General features: G+C 46.0%; 1 protein-coding gene across 7 annotated transcripts in view; it reads right to left on the bottom strand.

Annotated features, from left to right (window-relative positions):
• LOXL2 (lysyl oxidase like 2) overlaps positions 1–21,818 on the bottom strand; it is a 60,044-nt gene that overhangs the window by 34,843 nt on the left and 3,383 nt on the right. For 2 of the 7 annotated variants that reach the window (XM_074563862.1, XM_074563861.1), the window contains exons 2-5: positions 17,879–17,982; positions 9,247–9,344; positions 7,583–8,022; positions 4,934–5,109 (exon numbers count right to left, since the gene is read on the bottom strand). In XM_074563862.1, the coding sequence (XP_074419963.1) occupies positions 4,934–5,109; positions 7,583–7,943 (537 nt within the window). In that variant the 5' untranslated portion in view covers positions 7,944–8,022; positions 9,247–9,344; positions 17,879–17,982. Of the gene's footprint in view, positions 1–4,933; positions 5,110–7,582; positions 8,023–9,246; positions 9,366–11,465; positions 11,908–12,570; positions 12,754–17,878; positions 18,006–21,818 lie in introns of those variants that run through there. The other 5 variants (XM_074563866.1, XM_074563867.1, XM_074563863.1 and 2 more) reach the window with 4 other exon arrangements.

The raw sequence follows: 21,818 nt of genomic DNA, 5'->3' as shown, positions 1-21,818 counted from the left end.
ACTGCCTGTCCCTCCCGAACGCCATCGCAGTCAGCAAGCAGCTTTTGTCTTCCCAGAGACGCTTTGAGCACTGAAAATCCAACATGACTAAACTTTTCCTTTCACCCCCGCTGCCCTTCGCGCTCCCAAGACACCGCTCACAACGTGCCCGCCACGCTGTAACGCCTACAAGAGTTGCCATTAGGAATAAAGCGGGTAACGTGCTCTGCCATCATGGTTAGACCCAAGTTCTACACCAAGCCACTAATGCGAATTAGATTATGCAAAACAAGAGCTTTCACTCCGGGCCGCACTGTGGCTAAAAAAGAAGGAACGCAAGCTAAATCAAACCCCGAGTTAAACCATGGTGTTATTTTAACAACAACTTTGGCCCCGTCACACTGGATGTGTGGAGGATGACAGCAAGGAAGGATCAGCGTCAACCTCCTCGTGTCCCCACAGGCTGTGGGCAGCCTTTACGTTCCCATACAATTACTGGGTTAAGCCTCGATCAACCACACGATTGCAGCACCTCCAAGTACAGCCTCTGTTTTTTTTAACCCTTTCAGGGTGTGTGGCTTATTCTCACAGGGCTGGGGTCTGCAGGAGGGGAGAGAGGACGCGATACCAGTGGTACCCGCCGTTCCCCTCCTAATCACAGAAGGGTTAGAAGGGACTTAAAACATCATCTAGTTCCGCCCTAAAATATCATCTAGCTCCACCACCTGCAGAGGCACCTTCCACTAGACCAGGTTGCTCAAAGCCCCATCCAACCTGGTCTTGATACGCTCCCAAAGGCCAACAGGTAATAACAAAGTGAAATCACAAGCCCTGCTCTCTCCGTTAACGAGACACTGTGTATTTAGTCTGCACACTTTAAAGAGGAGGGGGAAAACCCCCTGTCAATGCATTCAATGTCACCACACTCACATCAGCAGCAAACGCTGCTCTCCTGGCTTTGAAAAGGTGAGCAACCTTCAGTGTTTACACAGCCACTGAGCTAAAGGGGTATCAGGCTAATTCTGACCAGCCGGCAGCCCATGAAAGGGCTGTCCTGCTATGCACATTCATCACCCTCCAAGAAATAATCCTTTGAACAAGTCCCAAGGCTAAAAGCTGCAGTGGCTGCGGAAAACAGCAAGCAAAACCGATGGGAGTTTCTCTGCCCTTTAGCAACAGACTGATGGATTTCAGACCTGCCCCAACCTCGGTCCTGTTCGAAGAGTTAACCTTTTCCTGCCTGTCCCCCATCGTCTGATCACAGATTTGCCATCACTCAGCCTCGACTGAAACGTTTCACTTCGGCCTGTGACCGGCAACTTGTCTTACAGAAGCAAGGGTCAGGCACTGCCCCTTCCCAACAGGGCAGGGAATGGAAAGGCTCGGGGACAGGAAGAGATATGACGGAACCCTCAAACTATGAGCTGTGATGGGAAAAGATCTGCCTGAGCACATACGTATAAGCCAAGTGGTTTACGGTGATGGAAAATTTCATCCTATACTACTTATCTGCAGCATTTCCAAACTGGGAAACGGAGGTATGTACGTTGTCCAATAAAAATAAACTCCGCTCGAGGGCTATCGCGTTGCTTTTAAAAGAGTGTGAACTCTCTGCCTGTCAGATTTTTTTAGGAAGCAAGGCCAGATTTGAGCAAATGTCAATTTGCACAGCCCCTTGGAGCTGGAGCCCCGTCAAAATGAAGTCAGATGTTGTCTTATACCTACTGGCTTTCCACGTTAAATCTTAGCAGCACTTGGCAGCCGCAGAGAACTTAGCACCAAAGGGTCTTTAAGACACTTTCTAAATGATGAATTTAAGATGGTCGCTCTGTCCCTGGCAGCGGGAACACACAGAACTCCCTATTACAGCAAGGAAACTCTAAATGCGACGGCACACGCTTGGTGATGGGTTTAACCAGGCTGCACAAAGCACATTATTTCCCCTGAAAGCAGAATAAAACTGCTGCTCCTACCCCATCACATGAACATACACCAACGTCAGCGCTTGGTCCTGTTAATCTGCTGGCTGTAAACACATCAGTGCGCACACAGCCAGATCCATTTGGGAATCATTATAGTTGTTACTAACTAGTGTGGGAAAGCAACACTGGAAGGCGCAATTGAATACATAAGCTCTGAGCATCGTCTTAAACCAGGCCTATTTTTGAGTAAAGCCTGGTTTTGAAAGCAGCTTAAGGGGCAAACTGAAATATCTTCCACTGGAAATCTCAGCAGGAAATTTGCCCTGGTTTAGCTCCATCAGTGCAATAGCTGAAGCCAGTGGGACTGGTGGAGAGACCTGACCACAGCATTGCTGCTCAGCAGAAAATTCCAGCCCCTTCAACCCCTGATCTCATTCCAAAGAGAAAACATCACTTGGGCGAGCTGTGGCCTTACAGACTAAAGAACCCAGCAGCTTAAAAATGATGATGTTTCCTCTGGTGAATGTGAGGTATGATATGCACAATTCCCAGGCATGTTAGAGAGGGCAAAGACTTTCAACTTGCATTCACACAAGCCTTTTGACCTCCCTGTTTTGGAGTTTATGACCCTATGAGTAACCCTGCTCATCATCTTTGACTCAAACTATGTCAGGCCAGCTGCTAATGAGATAAAGCAAAGATTAAGACGGGGAGGAAAACTGAGAGAGGGGAAAAGAGTTTAAACATTTGACAGCTAGCTGTGACTGAAAAGCCCTTCCAGCATGGCATTTTAAAAATTTACAGCACATCACCTTTAGCCTTAATCCTCCTGCAATGAAGCCAGCAGAAAAAGAACCCTTCACCTGCCAGGGATCTTATAGGGATATAAGAAAAATCAGCCTGGCTTTGTGGAGTAGAAGCAACAATATGGTACTAAGTCGTTCATAAAATGCAAGCAGCAACAGGGAGGGGAGAAGCACACACACACGGACACGTGGAGCTGGGGGTGACAGCAGCCACTGCCCAGAAAATACAACACTATTTTCTACCGCCAGGACAAAGTCACAGGGACAGCCAGGCTGACAGTTTAGTGCAGGCACTTAAAAATATTCTTCTATTTTACGTTTTTTCCCCCCACCAGTTAGGTGTCGTTAGCCATCAGTGCCCCTGTGAATGCTGTTACTTGTCATGTCAGCAGATGCCTTCATCCATACATAGCTCCCAAGAGCTGCCAGGACACGGGGAATATGACTTCTCTTACACCTATTTCCGCTGAGTGGTCCTGTCAGTGAGTCAGGCTTCTGCTACATGAACTGCTTCAATCTCATGGTTCATTTTACTGATCACATGTGAAGATTAAGCACCCACACAGCACCAGCACAAGCTAGCCCTCAACTACCCAATGTGTTCAACTCATTAGTCAAACTCCAGTGCTTAGCTAATGGAAAAGCAGAGCCCTCCAAAGCTTTTATGATTAATATCCGAAGCATCTCGGAGAGAAGTGACCTCCGTCTAGACTAAAGCATCTTTTCTTCCAGGCCTCTGTTTTGAGGATTCACTGTGGCTTTGGGGAAGGGTGCGTCTGCCAAAGCCATCGCCGATGTTCCATGATCTCGCCTCATTCCCCGAGCAACAATAGTGCCATTGATGGAGGCAGCTTGGGATCCCTCCGGAAAGCTTCCTTTCCCTCCTTAGCCAAGTGAAGCAAGGTCAAGGCAAGGAAGAGAATTTTAGCTCTTGTACCCTATACCTGCACAGGAGCCTTCCAGGGAAGCACTGACTGCTGCCTGCTCACCCATAAAGTGTTCTTCCTAAAGCCTCAGCAGGGCAACGAAAGGTTTCACTGAGCATATTATCTCCCCTTGTCAAGTGCGTTACATTGCATTAACCTCTGATGGAAGAATAAGCTGGGAGACCCTTTCTAAATCAGCAGCTATGAAGGAACTGCTAGAATAATTTTGCTTTAAAGTGACAAAGGCGGCTGTATCCATTGTTTCAGACCATGAACAAAGCCAAGACTCAGCCATGGAAACCGCACTGTGGTATGATACAGCCTGGATTCCCTGTCTGCTTAAAATAAGATTTGACTGTGGTTACCGGCTAGGCTCTTTCGATAAATTTTGACCAAGGGCAACACCACTGGATTCGCATACTGAAACACCAGAGCGTCCGAAACCAGGGAGATGTTAGCTGAGTCACCAAAAATACTTTCCAACCTGAAAAGCTGAAGGAAAGAACCCACTTTTTTTTTTTTTTTTCTTTGTTGAGCTCACTGGAAGACGATTCGAGCATTTTGCCTCTGTCATCTCCCCAAGAGTCTCAACCTCAGCCTGGCAAACTAACCCAGTCACAGCCCAGGACCTTTTCCCCAATGACCAACCCACATCCTCCTCCCTTCAATCCCTTTCATCACTTCCAGTACTAATCCCCCATTCCCACAAATATTTCCATATGGTTATCATGGTTACTTCGTCATTGCTTAGCCAAACTGTGCAAAAATCTCTTTATATCTTTCCTTATAAATCCACCCCATTTCAAGCTGTGGCTGTAAGCCCTATTGACCTCCAAACCCAAGCCTACCTGCTGAGCCCCGCTCTTATACCAGAGACGTCCGGATCGTTCCCAGTACCGAAAGGGAGGGGACAGGGGAAAGAAAACTCAGTAATTTAGCGCTACAAGCCAACAAAGACACCCAGGTGTAAGGTCTCTGAGTACAGTACGTAGCCTGTCTCTCTACATTCATTCTTAGAAATATAATAAACCAGTTTTCAATTCCGAAAAGTGATTGCGGAACAGGAGTAATATATTTTCCCCTTACATATCCTTATGCTATAAAAAAAAGCCTTCCAAGTTCTTATTACACATACGTATAATGCTCTGAAGAGCTGAAATACAAATCTGAATCTAGAAGCACCGTCGAGAGTTTGCTTTAACCACAGCGTGCAGCTGGGATAACCTACAACGTGCAGCAGCAGACAGCCCTGCGCGCAGAAGGCTCTTGATCAGCAGCTTGTAATTTGAAGGAAGTTTACCTCTATTTGGTTAAGCAAGGAGTTGTCAAACTTGAAGCCAGGGATTCTCTTTTCACTGCAGACCACGCCCACGTCTTCCGTGTGTTTGCAGTCAGTTACTCCCCAGCCATTTGAAGTGCATGCTGCCAGGGTGGTCTCCTTGCCATTACAGTGGACATTGTCCATCCAAATTTTCCCTGAAGGGGAAAGAAAATAGAACTGAGACTCACAAAGAGGATAAACCTGGACTGCGCTAACTGACAGAAACGCGAGCAAGGCTGCTGTGCTCTTACTGTGTCAGGGGAAGAGATTACGTTTAAAATAAGCTTGAATAAAACAGCTAAGGAACATCAGTGATCCACCTCGAGTACTAACTAACTGGAAGCGGCTCTGCCCCACAGCTTTCCCTTCCCCTTATCTGCACGGTAATAAAAAATACCCCCAGCCTGACGCAGATCTCTGCTTCTGACGGTGATAACTGACCTCCTCTGATGACAGCCACTTCAGAGCACACAGTGTCACCGGGTCCCCTCGATTTGGCTGATTAGACCCTGCCCGCTAATCACACTCACCAGTTCATCCCATCCGTGTTCTAAGGCTTCTCTTTACATCGTTTCTCATTTATCAAACCCTCATTAAATGTCTTATAGGAGACAGCTCAAAGTTTTGATTAAATGCCCTAACCTTTTAAAAGCAGATTTTTGCAAAAGCTTTAACAAACCACTATTGATTGGAACCTTCTGTTATTTGGGTGCTCTTTGAAAACAAATTGCCAGATCCAGTTTCCAGACTGTAATTATCATTTTCCCTCCAGCAAAAAACTGCGTGTGTGTGCATGACAGCATGCACGTGTACATGCATATATATGTATTACATTTTAAAAAAAATCAGCCCTTCAGAACTCAATTCTAAGATGAGCAGGCAAAAATCAGTAAGCGTCACCTCCAAGTTTTAGGTCATGTTTTCCCAGGAGCAGCTGAGAGCAAAAGACCCAACAGCGTCTCTGAGATTCGTCTTTTCAAAGTGCTCGTTTTCCCTTTGCAAATGTGCTGGACACACGCTGCTCCCCTGAGATTTACCCCCTAAACTGCAGGGAGCAAGGGCCAACAAGCAATTTCCATATTTTAGGATCCCAAACGCTTTGCTTGTCTGAAGAATAACACGTCCGTTGGATGGAAAGGACCGTCTGACCTTCAGAGCCACTAGGAGATTCCGTAGCTGTTTCCCTTGGCTGTCCCAGCAGCCCTAACAGGATCCCTTGGTTAATCAGCAGAGGCCGGAGCTGCCGGCCTTCACGGTGCTCCCCAAACAGGAGAGCAGAAAGAGCTCCCGCGAAGCCTGGCTCTGCGGTTTGAGGAAGGCACGATCCCCCCTGCACGAGCTTCTCCGCCCCAGGATTTACTTCTGGCGTGCAGAGAAGGCTCCCGTTTAATCCCGTAGCAATCAGGTTTTGGTTTGTTTTCAAATGTCATGGCCCCTTTCTCGCTCGGAAATCTCCTACTCTGCCCCAAGAGCCAAAATCCACAGCTTGGGACAACATTCAAGGTTTAGCGTTTCAGTCAAGTCGCTGTTAAGGCCGGCTTGCTCTTTTACGGGCAAGTTTATAGGTGTGAGCACTAACGAGCGGTGCTAAGTAACAGGCACATGGCACGTTTATCCCCGCTGCAGTGGAAATAATCTGTCTGTGGGTTACATCAGCAGTGTGCCAGGCTGCGATGTTTGCAGAAAAAATTCTCTGTAGGTCAACATTTAACTAACAGCACGTCAAAATGCGACAATTAAATCTGTTGAGTTATCTACTATTACAGAGCTATTCTCTCTCGAGCATTGCGATTTTAAGAATTCATTGCTATAACACACCAACATTCACCTGTCAAAGCCTTTGTTCAGCACATCTTTGGGAATGAGGTGCAATAAGGTGCAATCCGCATTTGTCCACACGTCCATCACGTACAATCTCAAAGAGCAAGAAAGCATGTACGATTTGGGGTGAGAGCAAATAGCTTTTCCCCACCAGGAACAGCCTAAGAGTGTCCAAGAGGATTATTGTAAATCTAGTCCTGTATCAGACACGAAGTGTGAACACTCCTTTGGGGTTTTCCAGGCTAGTCTGCATTGCAGAATATGATGTTTCTAGAGCGGCTAACAAGGGAAAAGAAAGATTTGTGCAGCATCGCATAGGCAGTCTGTTTAGAGCCTAAACAGTTGAGAGGAAAGAAAGAATAGAAGGAAGGAGTGTTTCGAGGCCCTATTTGACTCACTGCAAGGCAACAGAAACATGAACAGAGAAATGGACCATCTCTACATTTACATTTGTGGGTGCAGCTTGCCTTTTGATGAGCCATACTGGCTGCTGAAGAGCCTCCTACCCTTATCCATTACCAGCTGCTCACAAGCATCCCCTGCCAGAGGTCACACACCATGATCTGGTCCTTCAGCTCTTTATCTCATCGTTCCTTAACTTGTTTCAGTCAAAACAAGCAAACACTTCTTATTTTAACTGTTTAATTGAACAGGACCCTGATTTAAAGAAGCACTGCTTTACCAGGAAGCTATTTTAGTTATATTTGCGGGAAACATCACTACATCTTAAATTTGATCGCCAGGTCAATAATTATTGGGGGTTGGAGAGGCAGCAAGGACAATCCCACTGTTCCGGAGTTACCTTACCTTCTCCTTTTCCATACTTTGAGCTGGGTAGCCAAGACACCGCCTCCACGTAGCCCAGCTCCCTGCAGACCACGTGGGCAGCATGGATGGAGAAGTCATCGTCGCACACCGTGCCCCACTCGCCGCTGTAAAACACCTCCACTCTGCCTTCGTTGTGTTTTCTCTTCTGTCCTGCGAGCCGCAGCTGGATCTTGGGAACGTTTGCCGGCCTCTGGGGGGGCTGGTAGACTTGTGGGGGTGGCTCAGGGTAACCGGGGAGGTAGGGCCAGTGTTCATACTGGGCAAGGCCCAGCGGGCTCAGGGAGATGAAGAACAGCATGATGAAACAGTGGTTATGGGTAAAACCCAGGAATCTCTCCATTTTCAGTGCTCACAGTTCTCAGAGCCAAGTCCTCTGCTAGCAGCTGCCAGTCAGTGCAGGTAGGTACCGTGGGGCTGCCCTGAAAGGAAAGGAAAGTTTGAGTGAGGCTTGGTAACGACATGGACTTTATATCTCTTGCTTCAGCTGGGGAGAAAGCTATGGAGAAGACTATGTACGATGCCACCTGTAAAAACCAAAGTCAAGTAAATCCATCATGTGGGGTGGAAGAACAAGCTGACGCTCCACCACCCGCCACGAAAACCATTTCTGAGTTTCAGCCAACTTGCTAAGTAGTTTTAGCTGGAAAATATTTTTTGCCAGGGCAAAATTCTACAGGTCACAAGTGCTAGAAGTGGATTTTCCTCTTTCTCTGTAAATCCAGCAGGTCGGTACATCTAGCAAGTTACAGCCAACCTTGGTTCAAATCCTACCAGGACAGAATTGAACCGTTTTTCTCCCATACCTCCTTCAATAAAGAAGCCAAACCCATCACTTAAACCATGGAAAATCAGCAGGATAATGAGATGTATTATAATACGGTCAGAAGTGAGGTTATTTATATTGAAGTCTGTTTTCTCCAAGACGATGATAGAAGACTTATTTCTGTCACTGCACAACCGGTTTCATCTGTAGAGAATCAACATCTGTTGCTGTACGCAGACACTTTGCAGAAGTAGTCTTGGCTAACCACATCTGTCCGATGGAGTAGTGGCTAATGGTCTCCAGTTTTTGGTTGCCAAGTCTGGATAGGGACTTACTTGTCATACAAGTGCTACAGCCTTAAATAAGCTAGTCATTTAAGGGGTGAACCGGCAACTTTTTCACTTATTAGAGGAATTTCATCCAGATGCTGTGCAGAGTTTAAATCCTGGTCCTTTTCTGCCCTCTTCCCGCTCACGTACTCCCCAGCCTTCACTCAGGCACCCAGCACATGGCGCAATCAAGGAGCACACGTGGGGGTTGATGGTTGAATAGTTTCCAAATGAAGCAATGCCAGAGCGTAGTGGGAAAAAACTCCCCAGCCCTTTAAAGCTCCATTATTTCCTGGCAACCACCAAAGGGGAGGGAGAAGGGGAAAGACTTGGCTCCAAAACCAGATGTCTAGAAGCTAAAAATCCTCCAGTATTTTTGCTAGGTCTTTGCTATCCCTAAAAAACGACCAGAAGATCACATACTCATATGAAGTCACAGCGAAACACATTAACCAGCATTTCAAGCTGCTTAACGAGGAGGTGTATTGAATCCCAGGCGAGTAGCCTGAAATTCAAGAGACATCAGTTCAAACCTCAGCTCTGACACTGACCTGTTGCGTGACAGGTCACTTCCGTGGCCGTGCCTCAGTTTCCCCTTGTGTTAAACAGGGCCGGTGATCACAAGCTTCCTACCGAAGTGCTTTGAGACCTGGGGATGAAAGGCATTTGCCTAAGGAATAGACAAATGAAACGGAACGCATGTGGGTTAGAAGTCTAGCATTGAACATCAGGGAAGGAAACGGGAAAAGCAAGGGGAGACTTCACAACAGGTCTAACTAAATCAAGGAGGGGAGGAACACACAGCAAAAAATTAATGGAAAATAAACCTCTGGTTTCCAGGAGCCAAGTACTTTCACGTTAGTTTCACAAGATTTACATTTGTAAGTTTTCATCAGTCATTCAGCGAAATAGTGTTACGGAAACAAGGTATTTTTCACCTTTTTGCAGGTCAGGAGGTGAGGCTGAGAGAGGGGAATAAAATCAAGTCCTGCCCCACGTCAGAGAGAGTTGGAGGGGAGGAGAGGAAGGAAGCACAACTGCTTTCACAAGGCTGCTCCCCTCCCGCAGCAAACAAAGGGGATTTCCCAAAGTAAATGCAGGCGAGGGGGCAGGATACATGTGCGCTCTGTACAAATAAAAGGCTCCTGAGTCAAGGCACATTAGTACGAGTCAGACATGCCTGACTTCAATACCTACTAGCGCTGATTTCAAAACAAACCTCTTACAATGTTTTTCATGGATACAAGATGGTTTTTAGCCCAGAGGATAAACACATGGGCAGAACACTTGTCACGAGCAGTATAAAAAGATTCGAGTAACCCCCTTAGATCAGAACAGAGAAGAATAACATATGTTAGTTATAAGTAAAATTACCGAAAGGTGGTGTCTAACTTCAAGCCTAGCAGAACCGCAAGCCTAGTGGTCTTCAGAAAAATCTGGTTTTCAGTTCTAATCTTCTTCAAACATCTGTTTTGATCTACTTCATTTTTATGTGGCTGTTGTTCCTCGCTACTGCATGCGTTGGATTTTAAAAGCCTCAGCAAATATTAATCAAAAGCTAAGTTGGAGCAAAACAACCTCTCTCCAAAAACTAAGATGAGCGGTAGCAGGGCCTGACTCAGCTGAAAGCCATAGAGTTGGGTTTCTCAAGAAGTCATTGCAGCTTTCCCGTGGTTGTCCCACCCCCACAAGAACACAGTGCTCTGTTTATATATTGCTGGGACCTCCTAAGGCATGGGGATGGTCTTGCAGTGTAGCAGGCAGCCACACGAAGGATATTTGAGAAGGCAAAGGCAGATAATGCATCGTGAGCATCCTTACAGTCAAGTCCTGAAGGACCTCTAAGTCCTCAAGGGATTAGAAGGCATGTCAGCTTAATTAACGATATGCCAAATTCCCCTCTAGGTTACAGTTTTGCTTTATGATACTCCAGAAAACTCAATAGTAAACTAAATAAGGATATTTTACAGGATAAAAGGATGGACAAACAGTGTGTAAGCAGCAGGTCAGCACGTTTCACTCGTCCCTCGTGTGCCAAGGCAAACAATGACCAGCGATTAGCTCCGCACGCGGGTTAATGGGGGTCTTTCGCGATCAGAGGCCAAGGAACAGCTAAAAGCTGTGCAACACCAGTTTCCAGGGCTGCTTTCTGTTCAAACCAAAGCTCTTGAGTCATTTCACTGAAGGCCTTCAGCCAAAAGACACAACAATTTGGGGAAACCATTCAGAGGCAGGATGTAATAGCTACCAGCTGAGAGCGGTACTCCCTGAAGTGCTAATTAATAAAGCAGACAGACCACTGCAAGATGCCAGAGCCTTCCAAAAAGGCACAGCACTGGGAGACCTCATGGTCCATGAGCAGCTGGGGGCAGGGGGTCACAACAGACTTCCAGGTGACTTTAATTGATACCAAGATTAGTCAGGGACACACTAATTTAAATTACAGTAAATACAGTAGGAGTGATTTTCACTCTTGGCAAAGCCTTGCTGAGTCAGACACCCCAGGAGCCCCAAGACTCCAAAAATGCAACTGCAGACGGGTTTGCTTTTGTTCCCCAAAAGCTTAGAGACGATCTGAAAGGTCTCTTCCAATCTAGATGATTCTACAAGACTAAGAAAAACCGCTATTTTCCACAGAACTGAAAAAAAACCCCAAAAAAAACAGGCGAGGTGGGGGGGATAAGGTTGCCTGAGAGCCCCCTGCTCCACAGAGGGAAGCGTGACTAGCGAAAAGGAATTTTAACGAGCCTGTATGAACAGAATCCCAAACCTTTGCTGAGGGAAACGACTCCGGGCACACACACTTTGTGCTCACGTCAAACAGCATCGTCTCTCATCTTCGTCAGCATCCTGCAAGGATCAGGAGTACCAGGGGAAGGTACTGGAAAAACATTCAGAAGCCTCCCTTCTAGTCCTGTTCCACCTGCAGAAATGAATCCCGGAGGAATTCTCCATCGGATCAGAACAGCAGCAGTCCTGCGTGCTTCAGGAGACAACACTGCAGTGTGTACTAGCAACCACAGTCCGCTTTTCCTTCAGGTCATATTACCATCCGCTTCAAAATAGTTACAAACTCAAACATTGAGAGACAAAGCTTTCACAGTGTTTGCATCGCCCCAGAAATAAAACCTTCCATACCCAGAGGTCTTGTTTATTGAGGTGCTTAAGAGAAACTATTCAGACCAAGTCACGACGTCAGGAAAAGCAGGATCCTGTGGAATTTGAAGACAGGCATATTTTAGTATTTCCACAAGAAACAGCAGCCCAGGTACAATGGGGAAACTTCAGGAGCCCAGTGTGACCAGCAGGAAACTTTACACCGCTTCCTTCACTCCGCAGCACAACAGCTACGCGAGTCCTGGGTTTATTCTTTCCTGGCTCCCCCGAAATCTCTCTCCTTATCTCCGAGACATTAGTTGTACTGCATCAATGTCAAAACTATCACTGCTCTTCAATGAGCACACTGACGATTCAGCACGGCTCAAGAGCATTTAAAGAACCAAACACGGACAACATCAGATAAGAGCCAACTGCACGCGTATATTTACGGTGGCATCATTATAAGCCATGATAACAAAATTTAAGGAGGAAAATATTTAAGTAAACCCACTCCTCTGCTGCTGTGACCAAGATTTGGATGCACTTTTTCCCCAAGTCTCAAAGAACGCTGCACATGCTGAACTCCCTTAGAACAAATCTGGGCTTAGATTTGCGAGACGTTTGGGTTGTGCTGGCTATTCCCTTTATTGTAGGGCTCATTCCTCCCCTCACATCCTCTCTTTAATAGCCTCCAGACTTATTAATAATGATGTAATCCTTCAAGTATATATTTTGGTCTCCCCATTCAAAGGAATCCAAGACAGAAGATTAAAAACCTATTGAAGCCAGGAAAATACTCCAGGACTCCTGGCTCCCCATGCTGTATTCAAGCCATAAGATGATTCTCCATCACTGCATTAACATGTAATTTAAGGCTTTAAGGCATGCTCCTGCTAGCTGCTGACTCAGCCCTTTTCAGGACACCAGTCAAGTCTTGAAGGGAAGAGATGGACACAAGCCTACAGGGAAACGTGCAACAGTGATTCCAAAATAATATCGAGCTTTTACTTCTCCAGAGAATTCACCAGGTGAAACTACTAGGCTATTCATCATCAAAAGCTTGCTCCTACCAGCAAGGATCCCTTTTTTAATTTCACCAAATCATCCAAACAATAGATCAGCTCAGACAAAACCAGAAGCACCAGCTTTCCTGCTCCCATCCTCATCCAGACAACAAAAGGAAAGCCTGGAGTGGTTGATTTGAGTCCTTTGTGACGGGAGATCCAGCAACGCTCCGTTCGGCTTGGCATCTATCAGGAGGAAGAGACAATTAGCGCTCTGACCACTGCTGGCACAACTGGGTCTCAGCCAGAAGCACCAAACACTTGGTATTCAGCCACTTGAAACGGTACCGCCTGAATCACACGCCCTGGGTTTCCAATTCCATGCCCCATTGCCCAAAGAGCATTCCTCAGGCACCCTCACACATCCCGCAGCAGGCACGGCCGTGGAGCAGGAACGGGATGAACGGGATTTCCCACTGCCGCCAAAACTCTTCTCTAGCCAACGCAAAGGCAATTCACACTGGGCCCCTCTCCAGTACTATTAAAGCAAATAGAAATGCTACCACTTCACTTGCGCAAGAGCTCGGATACATTCTCCCATTATTCCAAGAGACTCAGCCCTGCTGCGGGCACTAGGGCTACACGAAATCCCCATTGATTATAACCCCGGTGTAAACCATGAATGAGCACCCTCTTGATCACACTGAAAATACTCAGACATAAAAGTTGCTGGCAGGGCCAGATATACCAAGCAATGGCAATAAACCCAAATCTACAAAGACCCATTAGCTAGAGAGGCAATGCAAGACCAGAACTTACCCTACTGGTTAAGGAGTGGACACAGTTAAGCGATCAGAAAAACCAACATCACTCTTAACCCTCTCCCCAGAAATCCCCAGAAGGATGTCCATCCTTTGGACTGACTTCAGCGTAACTGAACCTGCCCTGGAGAAGAGCAGAACGGCATGGGCTTGATCACAAAAGTTGTGTCCAGCGTTCTGGGACTGGGATGGGCTCCTCAGGGCCAAGATGCCACGCTGCTCCACCCGACAGGCCGAGCAAGGACCTTCTGGTGTCGGTACACAGTCACTTTGAGGAGAGGCAGCACAGGCTAAGGCAACCCAAAGGCCATGCTGAAGGTGGAAGTGGAATGACTGAAGGAAGCCGAAATGCTGCTGGGACATCTAAACCAAAAAGTAAAGTTTTTTTTCAGTAAAATGCTGTCTAGGATTCAAGGCAGAGCCCAGAACAAGCAGGACAGCAGAAATCACTTCAGGATAACATTTTGATACGTTACAATTCCAGAGGCTCGGTAAACCAGAAGGACGGCAATGTAATCCACTAGTGATCACTCCGAGGAACACATTTCCTCTGGATTTCTCTTCCCAGTTGAGGAGAAAAGAACCAAAGCCATTCGCTCATCCCTTTCACTTGGGCTCCTGGAGCTCCCCGATTAGCATAGGGCTTTCATAAGTCACTTCAGAGAGCTGCCGCTGCTCAGGAACTGAAACCTGCTACCAGGGAGCCGAGAGCTACCGTAAGAAAGCAAATTTCACATTATTGCAAACTGGCCAAGGGCAACCAGTAGCAAATTCAAGAGCTGTTTACATCAGGGGAAGGTACCAAACGCAATTTGCTGCTTCCAGTCTGTTGGGGTGCTGCAGGGAAAGAGAGAGCAAAGTCCCAGTATACTCTATTGCAGCAGCTGGAGCTCACAAAAGCCAAAGCTATAGACTTGCCACGACTTTACCAGCCACAAGATCTCACTGAGGAGAGAAACAACATTATTTAATAACTACTAAAGAACCTTCTGGCCTCTGCTTCACATTCAAACCTACCTATATACATGCCCACTTGTTTTTTTTTTTCCCTCCTAAAAAGCTTACTGAAGTATGTGCTACCTGGAACAGTTTGGGGTGTTTACCAGCTGAGCAGGATAAACTACAACAAACTGCACTTTGAACAGACAGCAAAAAGAGATGTATGTAGCCCAGGAATTTATGTTGCTTGCCATCACTTGCTATTGAAGCTAGACAAGAGAAGAGAAGCTCTGATGGGCAAACACGCTAGTTAGGAGAGTAGAAAAGAAAAGGCACTTTGCTTGTGTTGTCTTTTAAGACAGCTACAAGTCTAACAGCAGAAAAATCAGTGTCTGTGGAAGTTGCTAATGAAAGCATCATTATTTGATTAGGTCTACGAGATCCAAATGTTTAGAAGTATGCTGCTTTCCGAAGTTGCATGGACGCAAAACACCCAGATCTGTGGTCAGCACATTTCATGAACAGGCTCAGCTCCCAAATCCAGGCTGTGGCCTCTTCTCAGATCTGCTTCTTCAACTGAAGCAATTCACATTTGCCTTCAGTTTTAGCCCCTTGATGCATTCTTAGAAGGCAAAAAAAAAAGCTTGCCTGGGGATGAGATGGACACATGCAGCATCTTCTCTCCATGTCACAGTTGCAATTCAAATATGCTTCCTTTTGGGAAGTTCTTTATTTTCCTTATCTCTTTCCTTTTCCTGGTGTTGGAGAATGAAGACGAATAGAGATGTGAATCATGACAACCTTCAGGCTCCTGGCCAGCCCCAGCTGGCTGTTCCACAGACCTTGTGCTGTGATCTTAATAGGAAACAGAACTTATTCCCAAATACACTTCCAAGACAATTAAACAGAAAAAGTGATTTTTTGAACTTAGCAGTATAAATTCTTTAATTCGCAGCTAGTGGATGCGATTATGATGGCCAAGCAATCTGTTTGTACTTAGTAAAACCAGCAGCAGCAGCAAGAGCTATAGGATTCAGCTTCTTTTTTCATGAAACATACACAATTAGTTCATGAATAAAGAACCTACAAAAAAGGTACCAGAGCTGACACGCACAATCACAGAACCAGAAGACATATGTGCACACGCTAAGTTTGAAGAGCACTGGCAAATACTAGATATCCTCCAAGAAGGAGGTCCCCCTTGTACCTCTGTATAACGCTGTCTTAATTAACACAGCCAAACCCATCAGCAGTGCGGACACAGGACAGGTTGACTTCAGAACGGCATGTTGTTATTCCGATGAAATATCCCTTGAAATAACAAACTTCCATCAGCATTACTACAGATTAGGAGCGGGACTTCTCCTCCGCAGCGGGTGTATTTGCAGACATTCCTAGTAAACACGTATCTGCACACACACGCACGTGCTCCCAGAGCATCTCACAAAGTGCTCTGCAAACCAACCGGCTGGTTCCTCTGCTAAATCATTCCATCCACTGGAGCTGTGATCTCTAAGAAAGGGCATCACTGTGTTTTTAAACAGCACCAAGAATGTTATGAAACGGTTCAGGAGGAGAAAGAATAAAAGGCTAAAATAAACATAAAAACAAGAAACAGAAAAAACAGAAGGGGAGTTAGTACAGCAAAGTAAATACGATGAACTTGGGAGTAAAACTATTGAAAAAAAATCCTGTGAACATTACTGGGCATGCATTTTGGGGTCCCTGCTTAACTTGCAAAAGGATAGCACTTTCAGCAAAACACGTGGCTTCTCTATTAAATCACCCTGCTGAAGACAAAGGCATCGTCCTCTACTACGTCATCAACACCCCCTTCAATCTTGGTGGCTTTTCCAAGCTGATAAAACTTTCTTGAAGGTTTTTCTAAAGGCTTCCTCTGTACACTCCTGCCCCAGCACTCGCCAAACACCACGCTGGATCTGACGGGAGAGCAGACAGTCTTGAGCCTCCTCACACCTGACCAAAGTATTAAACTTCACATTGTAACCCATTTTTGGGGGTGCTTTCCAACATCATCTGCGCTTAGAACTAAGGTGACGTGAAATTAATTCCTGCAGCAAGAAGCACCCAGCACACTACGCTGAAGATGTGGTTTCTCCCTATATGCTTCGCTATTAGCTCACGCTAATATTTCATTTTATGTTTTCTAACTGCTCTCTAGCTTCCAACCAAGGGAATTCCACCACTGTGGGTGGTTCAATACAGACGAAATGAAACTGGCAAGTAGGAACCCTAAAGCAATTCTTTTCAGACATATACAAATTTGAAAGCACTGCAATGTCATCTTTATGAGCTGATTATAGAGATGCTAAATAGTTTCCCTACTATGCTCCCAGGGAGCTAAACTGGGATCTTTCTCTACAGTCTTCTAAACTATCTTGGTCTTTAGATTTATCCCCCCCCCCCCCCCACTAACATCTGTTTGAATTAAACAACAGAAATTAATCTAAACGGGGGCAGAGTTATTTGCGTGCATGCCGAGGCACCAGAACTCCACCTGGGCTAAGTTCATTCCAGAGAGAAACATCCCGTGTTTCTGTGCTGCAACTTTTCACAGGTGGGTACCTCTGTATATCCTGGAGTCATCCTCAAAACCACTGTGACTGCTGCACGATAAAACTGCCTGAAGAAAGTTGCAAGGGGCTGTGAATCCCAAGCAATGACAGCAGAAAAGTTTCTTAACCAGGGACAAATAACTTTTTTTTGTTTTTTTTTTGCACCTTCTGCCAATGGGAAACATCTGTACCGAAGCCTTTTCCTCTGGAAGAGCACAGCTATTCAGAGAAGAGAATTTAAACTGCTTCTGAAGTTTAGCTGGTATCATTTCCACAACGTTGATGGCATGTACTGTAGCTTTCTGGTCTAAATCAAGCAAATTTTAATCACATTGCAGAATATGCATTGCCTGAACTTGTAAACAGTTTGCAACATGTCTTTTTTATTTCATCTCTGCCTGCCTGTGAGCAAGGAAGGGGAGAAAGTCTTTAACTCGGTCACAACATATTTGCAAAGTGACACTGAATATCTGTGTCACTGCCAAATCGAGTCTCAGGGGACAGGAATTAGAAGAAATCTCTACCTTCTTCCCCCAGCCCGTTATGTCTAAACATCGTACTTCATAACAAACTGATGGGAGAGAAAGGAAACAGGTTCAAAGAGAGAAAAGGGAAGAAGTGAAATCAAACTTTCAGCCCCGAAACAAGAGAGGGTTAAAAAAGTTTAAACTAATCGATCAGCCCCTTCATCTCTAGCAATAAAGCCACTGTGCTGGCTCGCACTCTCGGCAAGACTGCGTTTACCTTGGAGTTAGTGGTAGGCTGTGCTGGGGGCGACCTCTGTCTTGTCGTGCTTCATGAAGTTCTTTCTCCTGGGCTGAGCGATCCCCTCTGCGCTGGAAAATATCCTGCAGCCAGAGAAATATGCTGCAAGGAGCTGCTGCTTCCTGGCAAATTTCACTAGACTTAGGCAAGCAAACCCCTCCCAAGACCCAGCCCCTTCAGCCTCGGCTCATAGCGGGTGATATCATGGGCTTGTAATCTGAGCAGAAGGACTGCAAAGAGAAAAGAAATGGGGGGGGGGAAAATCCAGCCAGAGTTGCAGGGAAGGAGGGGGAATTAGGAATGTGAATGCTTTCTCAGGACATTCCTAGGGAACAAGTATTGAGAATCGTATCGGTACCAGTGTTAAATAATACAGCGTGATCACAGCAGTTTGATTCAGAGCCTCACAGTGCTAAGCAAGCACTCTCCGGATACAAAGGACGCAGCGTCTTCAACCTTCCACCTCTTTCTATAGCTTGGGGAGTCTGCAGCACACCATCTCCCCAGCTATTCAGGTATCACCCACCTTAACCCTTCAGCATCCAGCAACTGCTTTTCCAGCTGCTCAATACCCTTAAAGCTCGAAACTACAGCAGCTCAACCCAAGGCACACATTTAAAAACTATCTAGATCTGCAGCAAGAGTTACTCCGTACTCCTTGATGTCCCGAGGACTAACCAGATACTAAAAGCAATTCTTCATTAAAAAAAAAAAAAAAAAAGCCCAGATCAATCAAAAATCCCAACCTCTGCTGTGTTGGAAAACCGAGAGCATCTGTGGTGTGAACAGCGAGCAGTGAAACAGTAACGCTGGTCTGAGCTAGTTGAAACAGTTCTTCTATCAACAAGAACTCACTAAATCAATTAGACATTATTCTGAGGCAACTGTAAACTTCTGCAATCTTTTCAACTAGAGCAGGGGGGATGTTTTTAAAACCTTTCTCTTTTTTTTTTTTTCCTCCATTTAGGCTTTTAACGCATCGTAACAATTCAATTCTATTTTCTGTAACTGTGAAAATAACAAGAAAACAGTGGCTTTCAAATCTGTTACAAAGACGACCTTGAAATTTTGTCTTCTGACCCAATTTTAGACAGCAACGCATTCTGAAGCGTCAGCATTTCCCAAGGAATGCAAATTTATTTTCTCACCAGCTTTGACCTTAGGTATTTGCATCTACGTTCAATGGTTTCTTCAAACAAGTCAGCAGAAAGTTTACAGGCACAGAAAGAGCAGCAGGTATTCCCAAAAGTGAACTTTTGAAGGAATATCCCCATTTATTTCAGAACATTCATATTTGTAAAGGACTTTCTAGCAAGCCCTTCCCTAGCACAGGGCTGCTGCCTACAGCATGCTCTTCCAGGTTAGTCCCGCCTGGTTTCACATCAATTCTCAAATTAATTCTAGTAATTAGTTTGAAAAGTTCCAGTGCTTAATCCACACCTCTGGATACGTTTCCAGCAATGTAACACCAAAGCCTACAAGAACACGTCTGTCATCAGACCTGCCTTTTCCCAGGCTTTTCATCACTTCCTAAACACAATTTACCGGCACCAAGCCTGCCTGCTTCCTGCTCAGAGCACAACTCCATTTTCTCAACCCCAACCACGGGAAAAGCAGCATTTGTTCTTAGTCCCAGCTGCTCTGGCATTGACGTGCAGAGCCTTCCCCGCTCTCCCATGCCACCTTTTATTGGAGAGGGATATTGCATTGAACTGGGCACCAACATCAGAGGAAACTAAGTGCTGGAAACGGAAAGGAAGCTCGTTTGGAAGTGTAACACAACTCTGAATAATTTAAGACCTTAGCTCTTCGCTGAGTGAGCTGACGATACCAGAGCAGCTCAGCCTTGCTTACGAGAGGCTGTAAGACTGTAATCTCTCTTGCTCTCTGTTTCACAGACTCTACATGAAATGGCCTGGTCCAGAACTGAGGGTTGAACCCAACGTGAGAATGGCCACGTTACTTACTGGTGTAGCAGGCTTTGAGACGACACCCACCAGCTGACAATGCTGGTAGAGTGATGACAACCACATTCCCAGGAGCTGGCAAAGCCTCCTGCAGGGCACTGCCCCAGCATCAATCATGTAGTTAAAGGAGGAAAAAAAAAAACAAATTAGAAAGAGGACAGTTGTTTCTTGGTGTGATATCGAGAATATCAAGATGTTAGGACTTAATCCCAGGATGCCACTGAAATAGAACCTGGCTCTTCTTCCCAGGGAAGTCAGCGGGAGTGAGAAGGAACAGCAGGTTTCACACGCCACTCCACAGTGCCCTAATTCTCCTGTACCGGGAATGCTCACGAAAGAAGTGAAATTCTGCAAAATCGCAATTAGCATCATGGCTACCAGCACCACCTGGTGGGTCAAGCCTGGCCGGCCTCAGTGTCAGGGCCATCAGGGCCAAACCGCGTCCCAGCAGAAGCTCCACGGAGCAGAGCTATTTCAGACTGGCAGGAAGCTGAAGGCAGTTTGGCCAGAGGAAGGAATGTGTGAGCGTCTGCTGATCAGGGCATGGAGAAACATGACAGCCTGCCGGAGGAATGTTTGCCGAATGCCCAGGTCGGGTAAGGATACAAGTAGCAAATGCCATGCAGGCTTCCAGCTGATGGAAGAGCTTGCTGGTTGCATAAAGCAAAACATTCGTCAGGAATTCAGCAAAGCTCTTCAAGGTAACACACTGGATTCAGGGAATTTGCTGCCCCCTTCATATTGCAGCTGGTTAAGACCAAAAGAAAAGCACCTAGCAAAAAATAAAATAAAATTAGAAAATCTCTCAATATCGTATAGTCTACAGGAAAAAATGCTGCACAAACTAGATTTGCATCATCTGATCATGCAAAGGAGACCGGGGAAACCACTCGCCAGGCCCACCAGCCATCCCATCGTCTCTCAACCTGTTTAACTGTCACCTCATTGCTCTTTGGGCTCTGTGGAGTTCGCTGCCCTTCACCAGGAGGGAAGCACGGCTCTACCACCCCGTATCTTACCCTCTCCCCAGCAGTAATCTTTCAGCTTCTTCCAACACAGGGGCAAAGATGCACCCTTGTGGGCAGCAATACCATAACTAACAGCGGGCACCGATTTGCTGCATTCAGTGACTCCACAAATAACGGATATTTTCCTGTAGAAGGACCGGCTACAGCTGAATCGGTCTCTTGGCCATACACACAGCCACCATTTCAGGTCCACATCCCTCGCCTACATGTTTTCTTCTGCATCTGCCTGAAGGACACGCCTTGCCATACGGACAAGTCAAGACGGGTTTTGACCAAGTAGTCACGGTCATGGTCCATGCTCCCAAAAATTAGGCATGCGCTATTAGGTTCTATAATCTCTCATCTCCAATTTTCAGTTCTTTTAAAAAGGGAAGGCTCATTGCCTCCCCAAACCTTGTGTTTTCACCCTGTAGACTCTCTGGAGCCGCAGGTCGACTTGACCTTTCAAATTTGCAGAGCAGATACACTAAGCTCCGTAAAGGTTGCTCCGCACAGAGATGATCTAGGCGATACCTAAAGAACTGAAGGACCTGACTGCTCTGTGAGAGTGTTAATGCCACGTGGCAATTTTCACACCAATTGGCCCTAGTGGAAAGTTCCTGCAACGTGTAATTGGAGAGCTATAACCCTGCTTTTGAGCTCATAGGATGGCTAACAAATACCAGCAACCCTGGAGAAGCAGGTCCATGCATCCCTCAAAAAAGGCATAAACCAATTTATAGATGTTTAATCCCTACAGAATTTCTACAATTTCCACATCAGGACCGTGGTAGTGACTGAACTGACCTCCCAGACTCCCATCCCCTGCTACTTGGGTACTGCTAGTTGCTGTTGAAAGGACTGTAAACTTGCGTTGCTTCTATTCAGGGAGGGTCCCTTGCTTGACACAGCTCTTTTGCAGCCAGCAAAGCTGGAAAAAATGAG

Source organism: Larus michahellis, chromosome 20 (genome assembly GCF_964199755.1).
Source record: "Larus michahellis chromosome 20, bLarMic1.1, whole genome shotgun sequence".
NCBI lineage: Eukaryota > Metazoa > Chordata > Aves > Charadriiformes > Laridae > Larus > Larus michahellis.
Note: the sequence above shows the minus strand (reverse complement) of the source record. Positions and strands in the feature narration are given on the sequence as shown.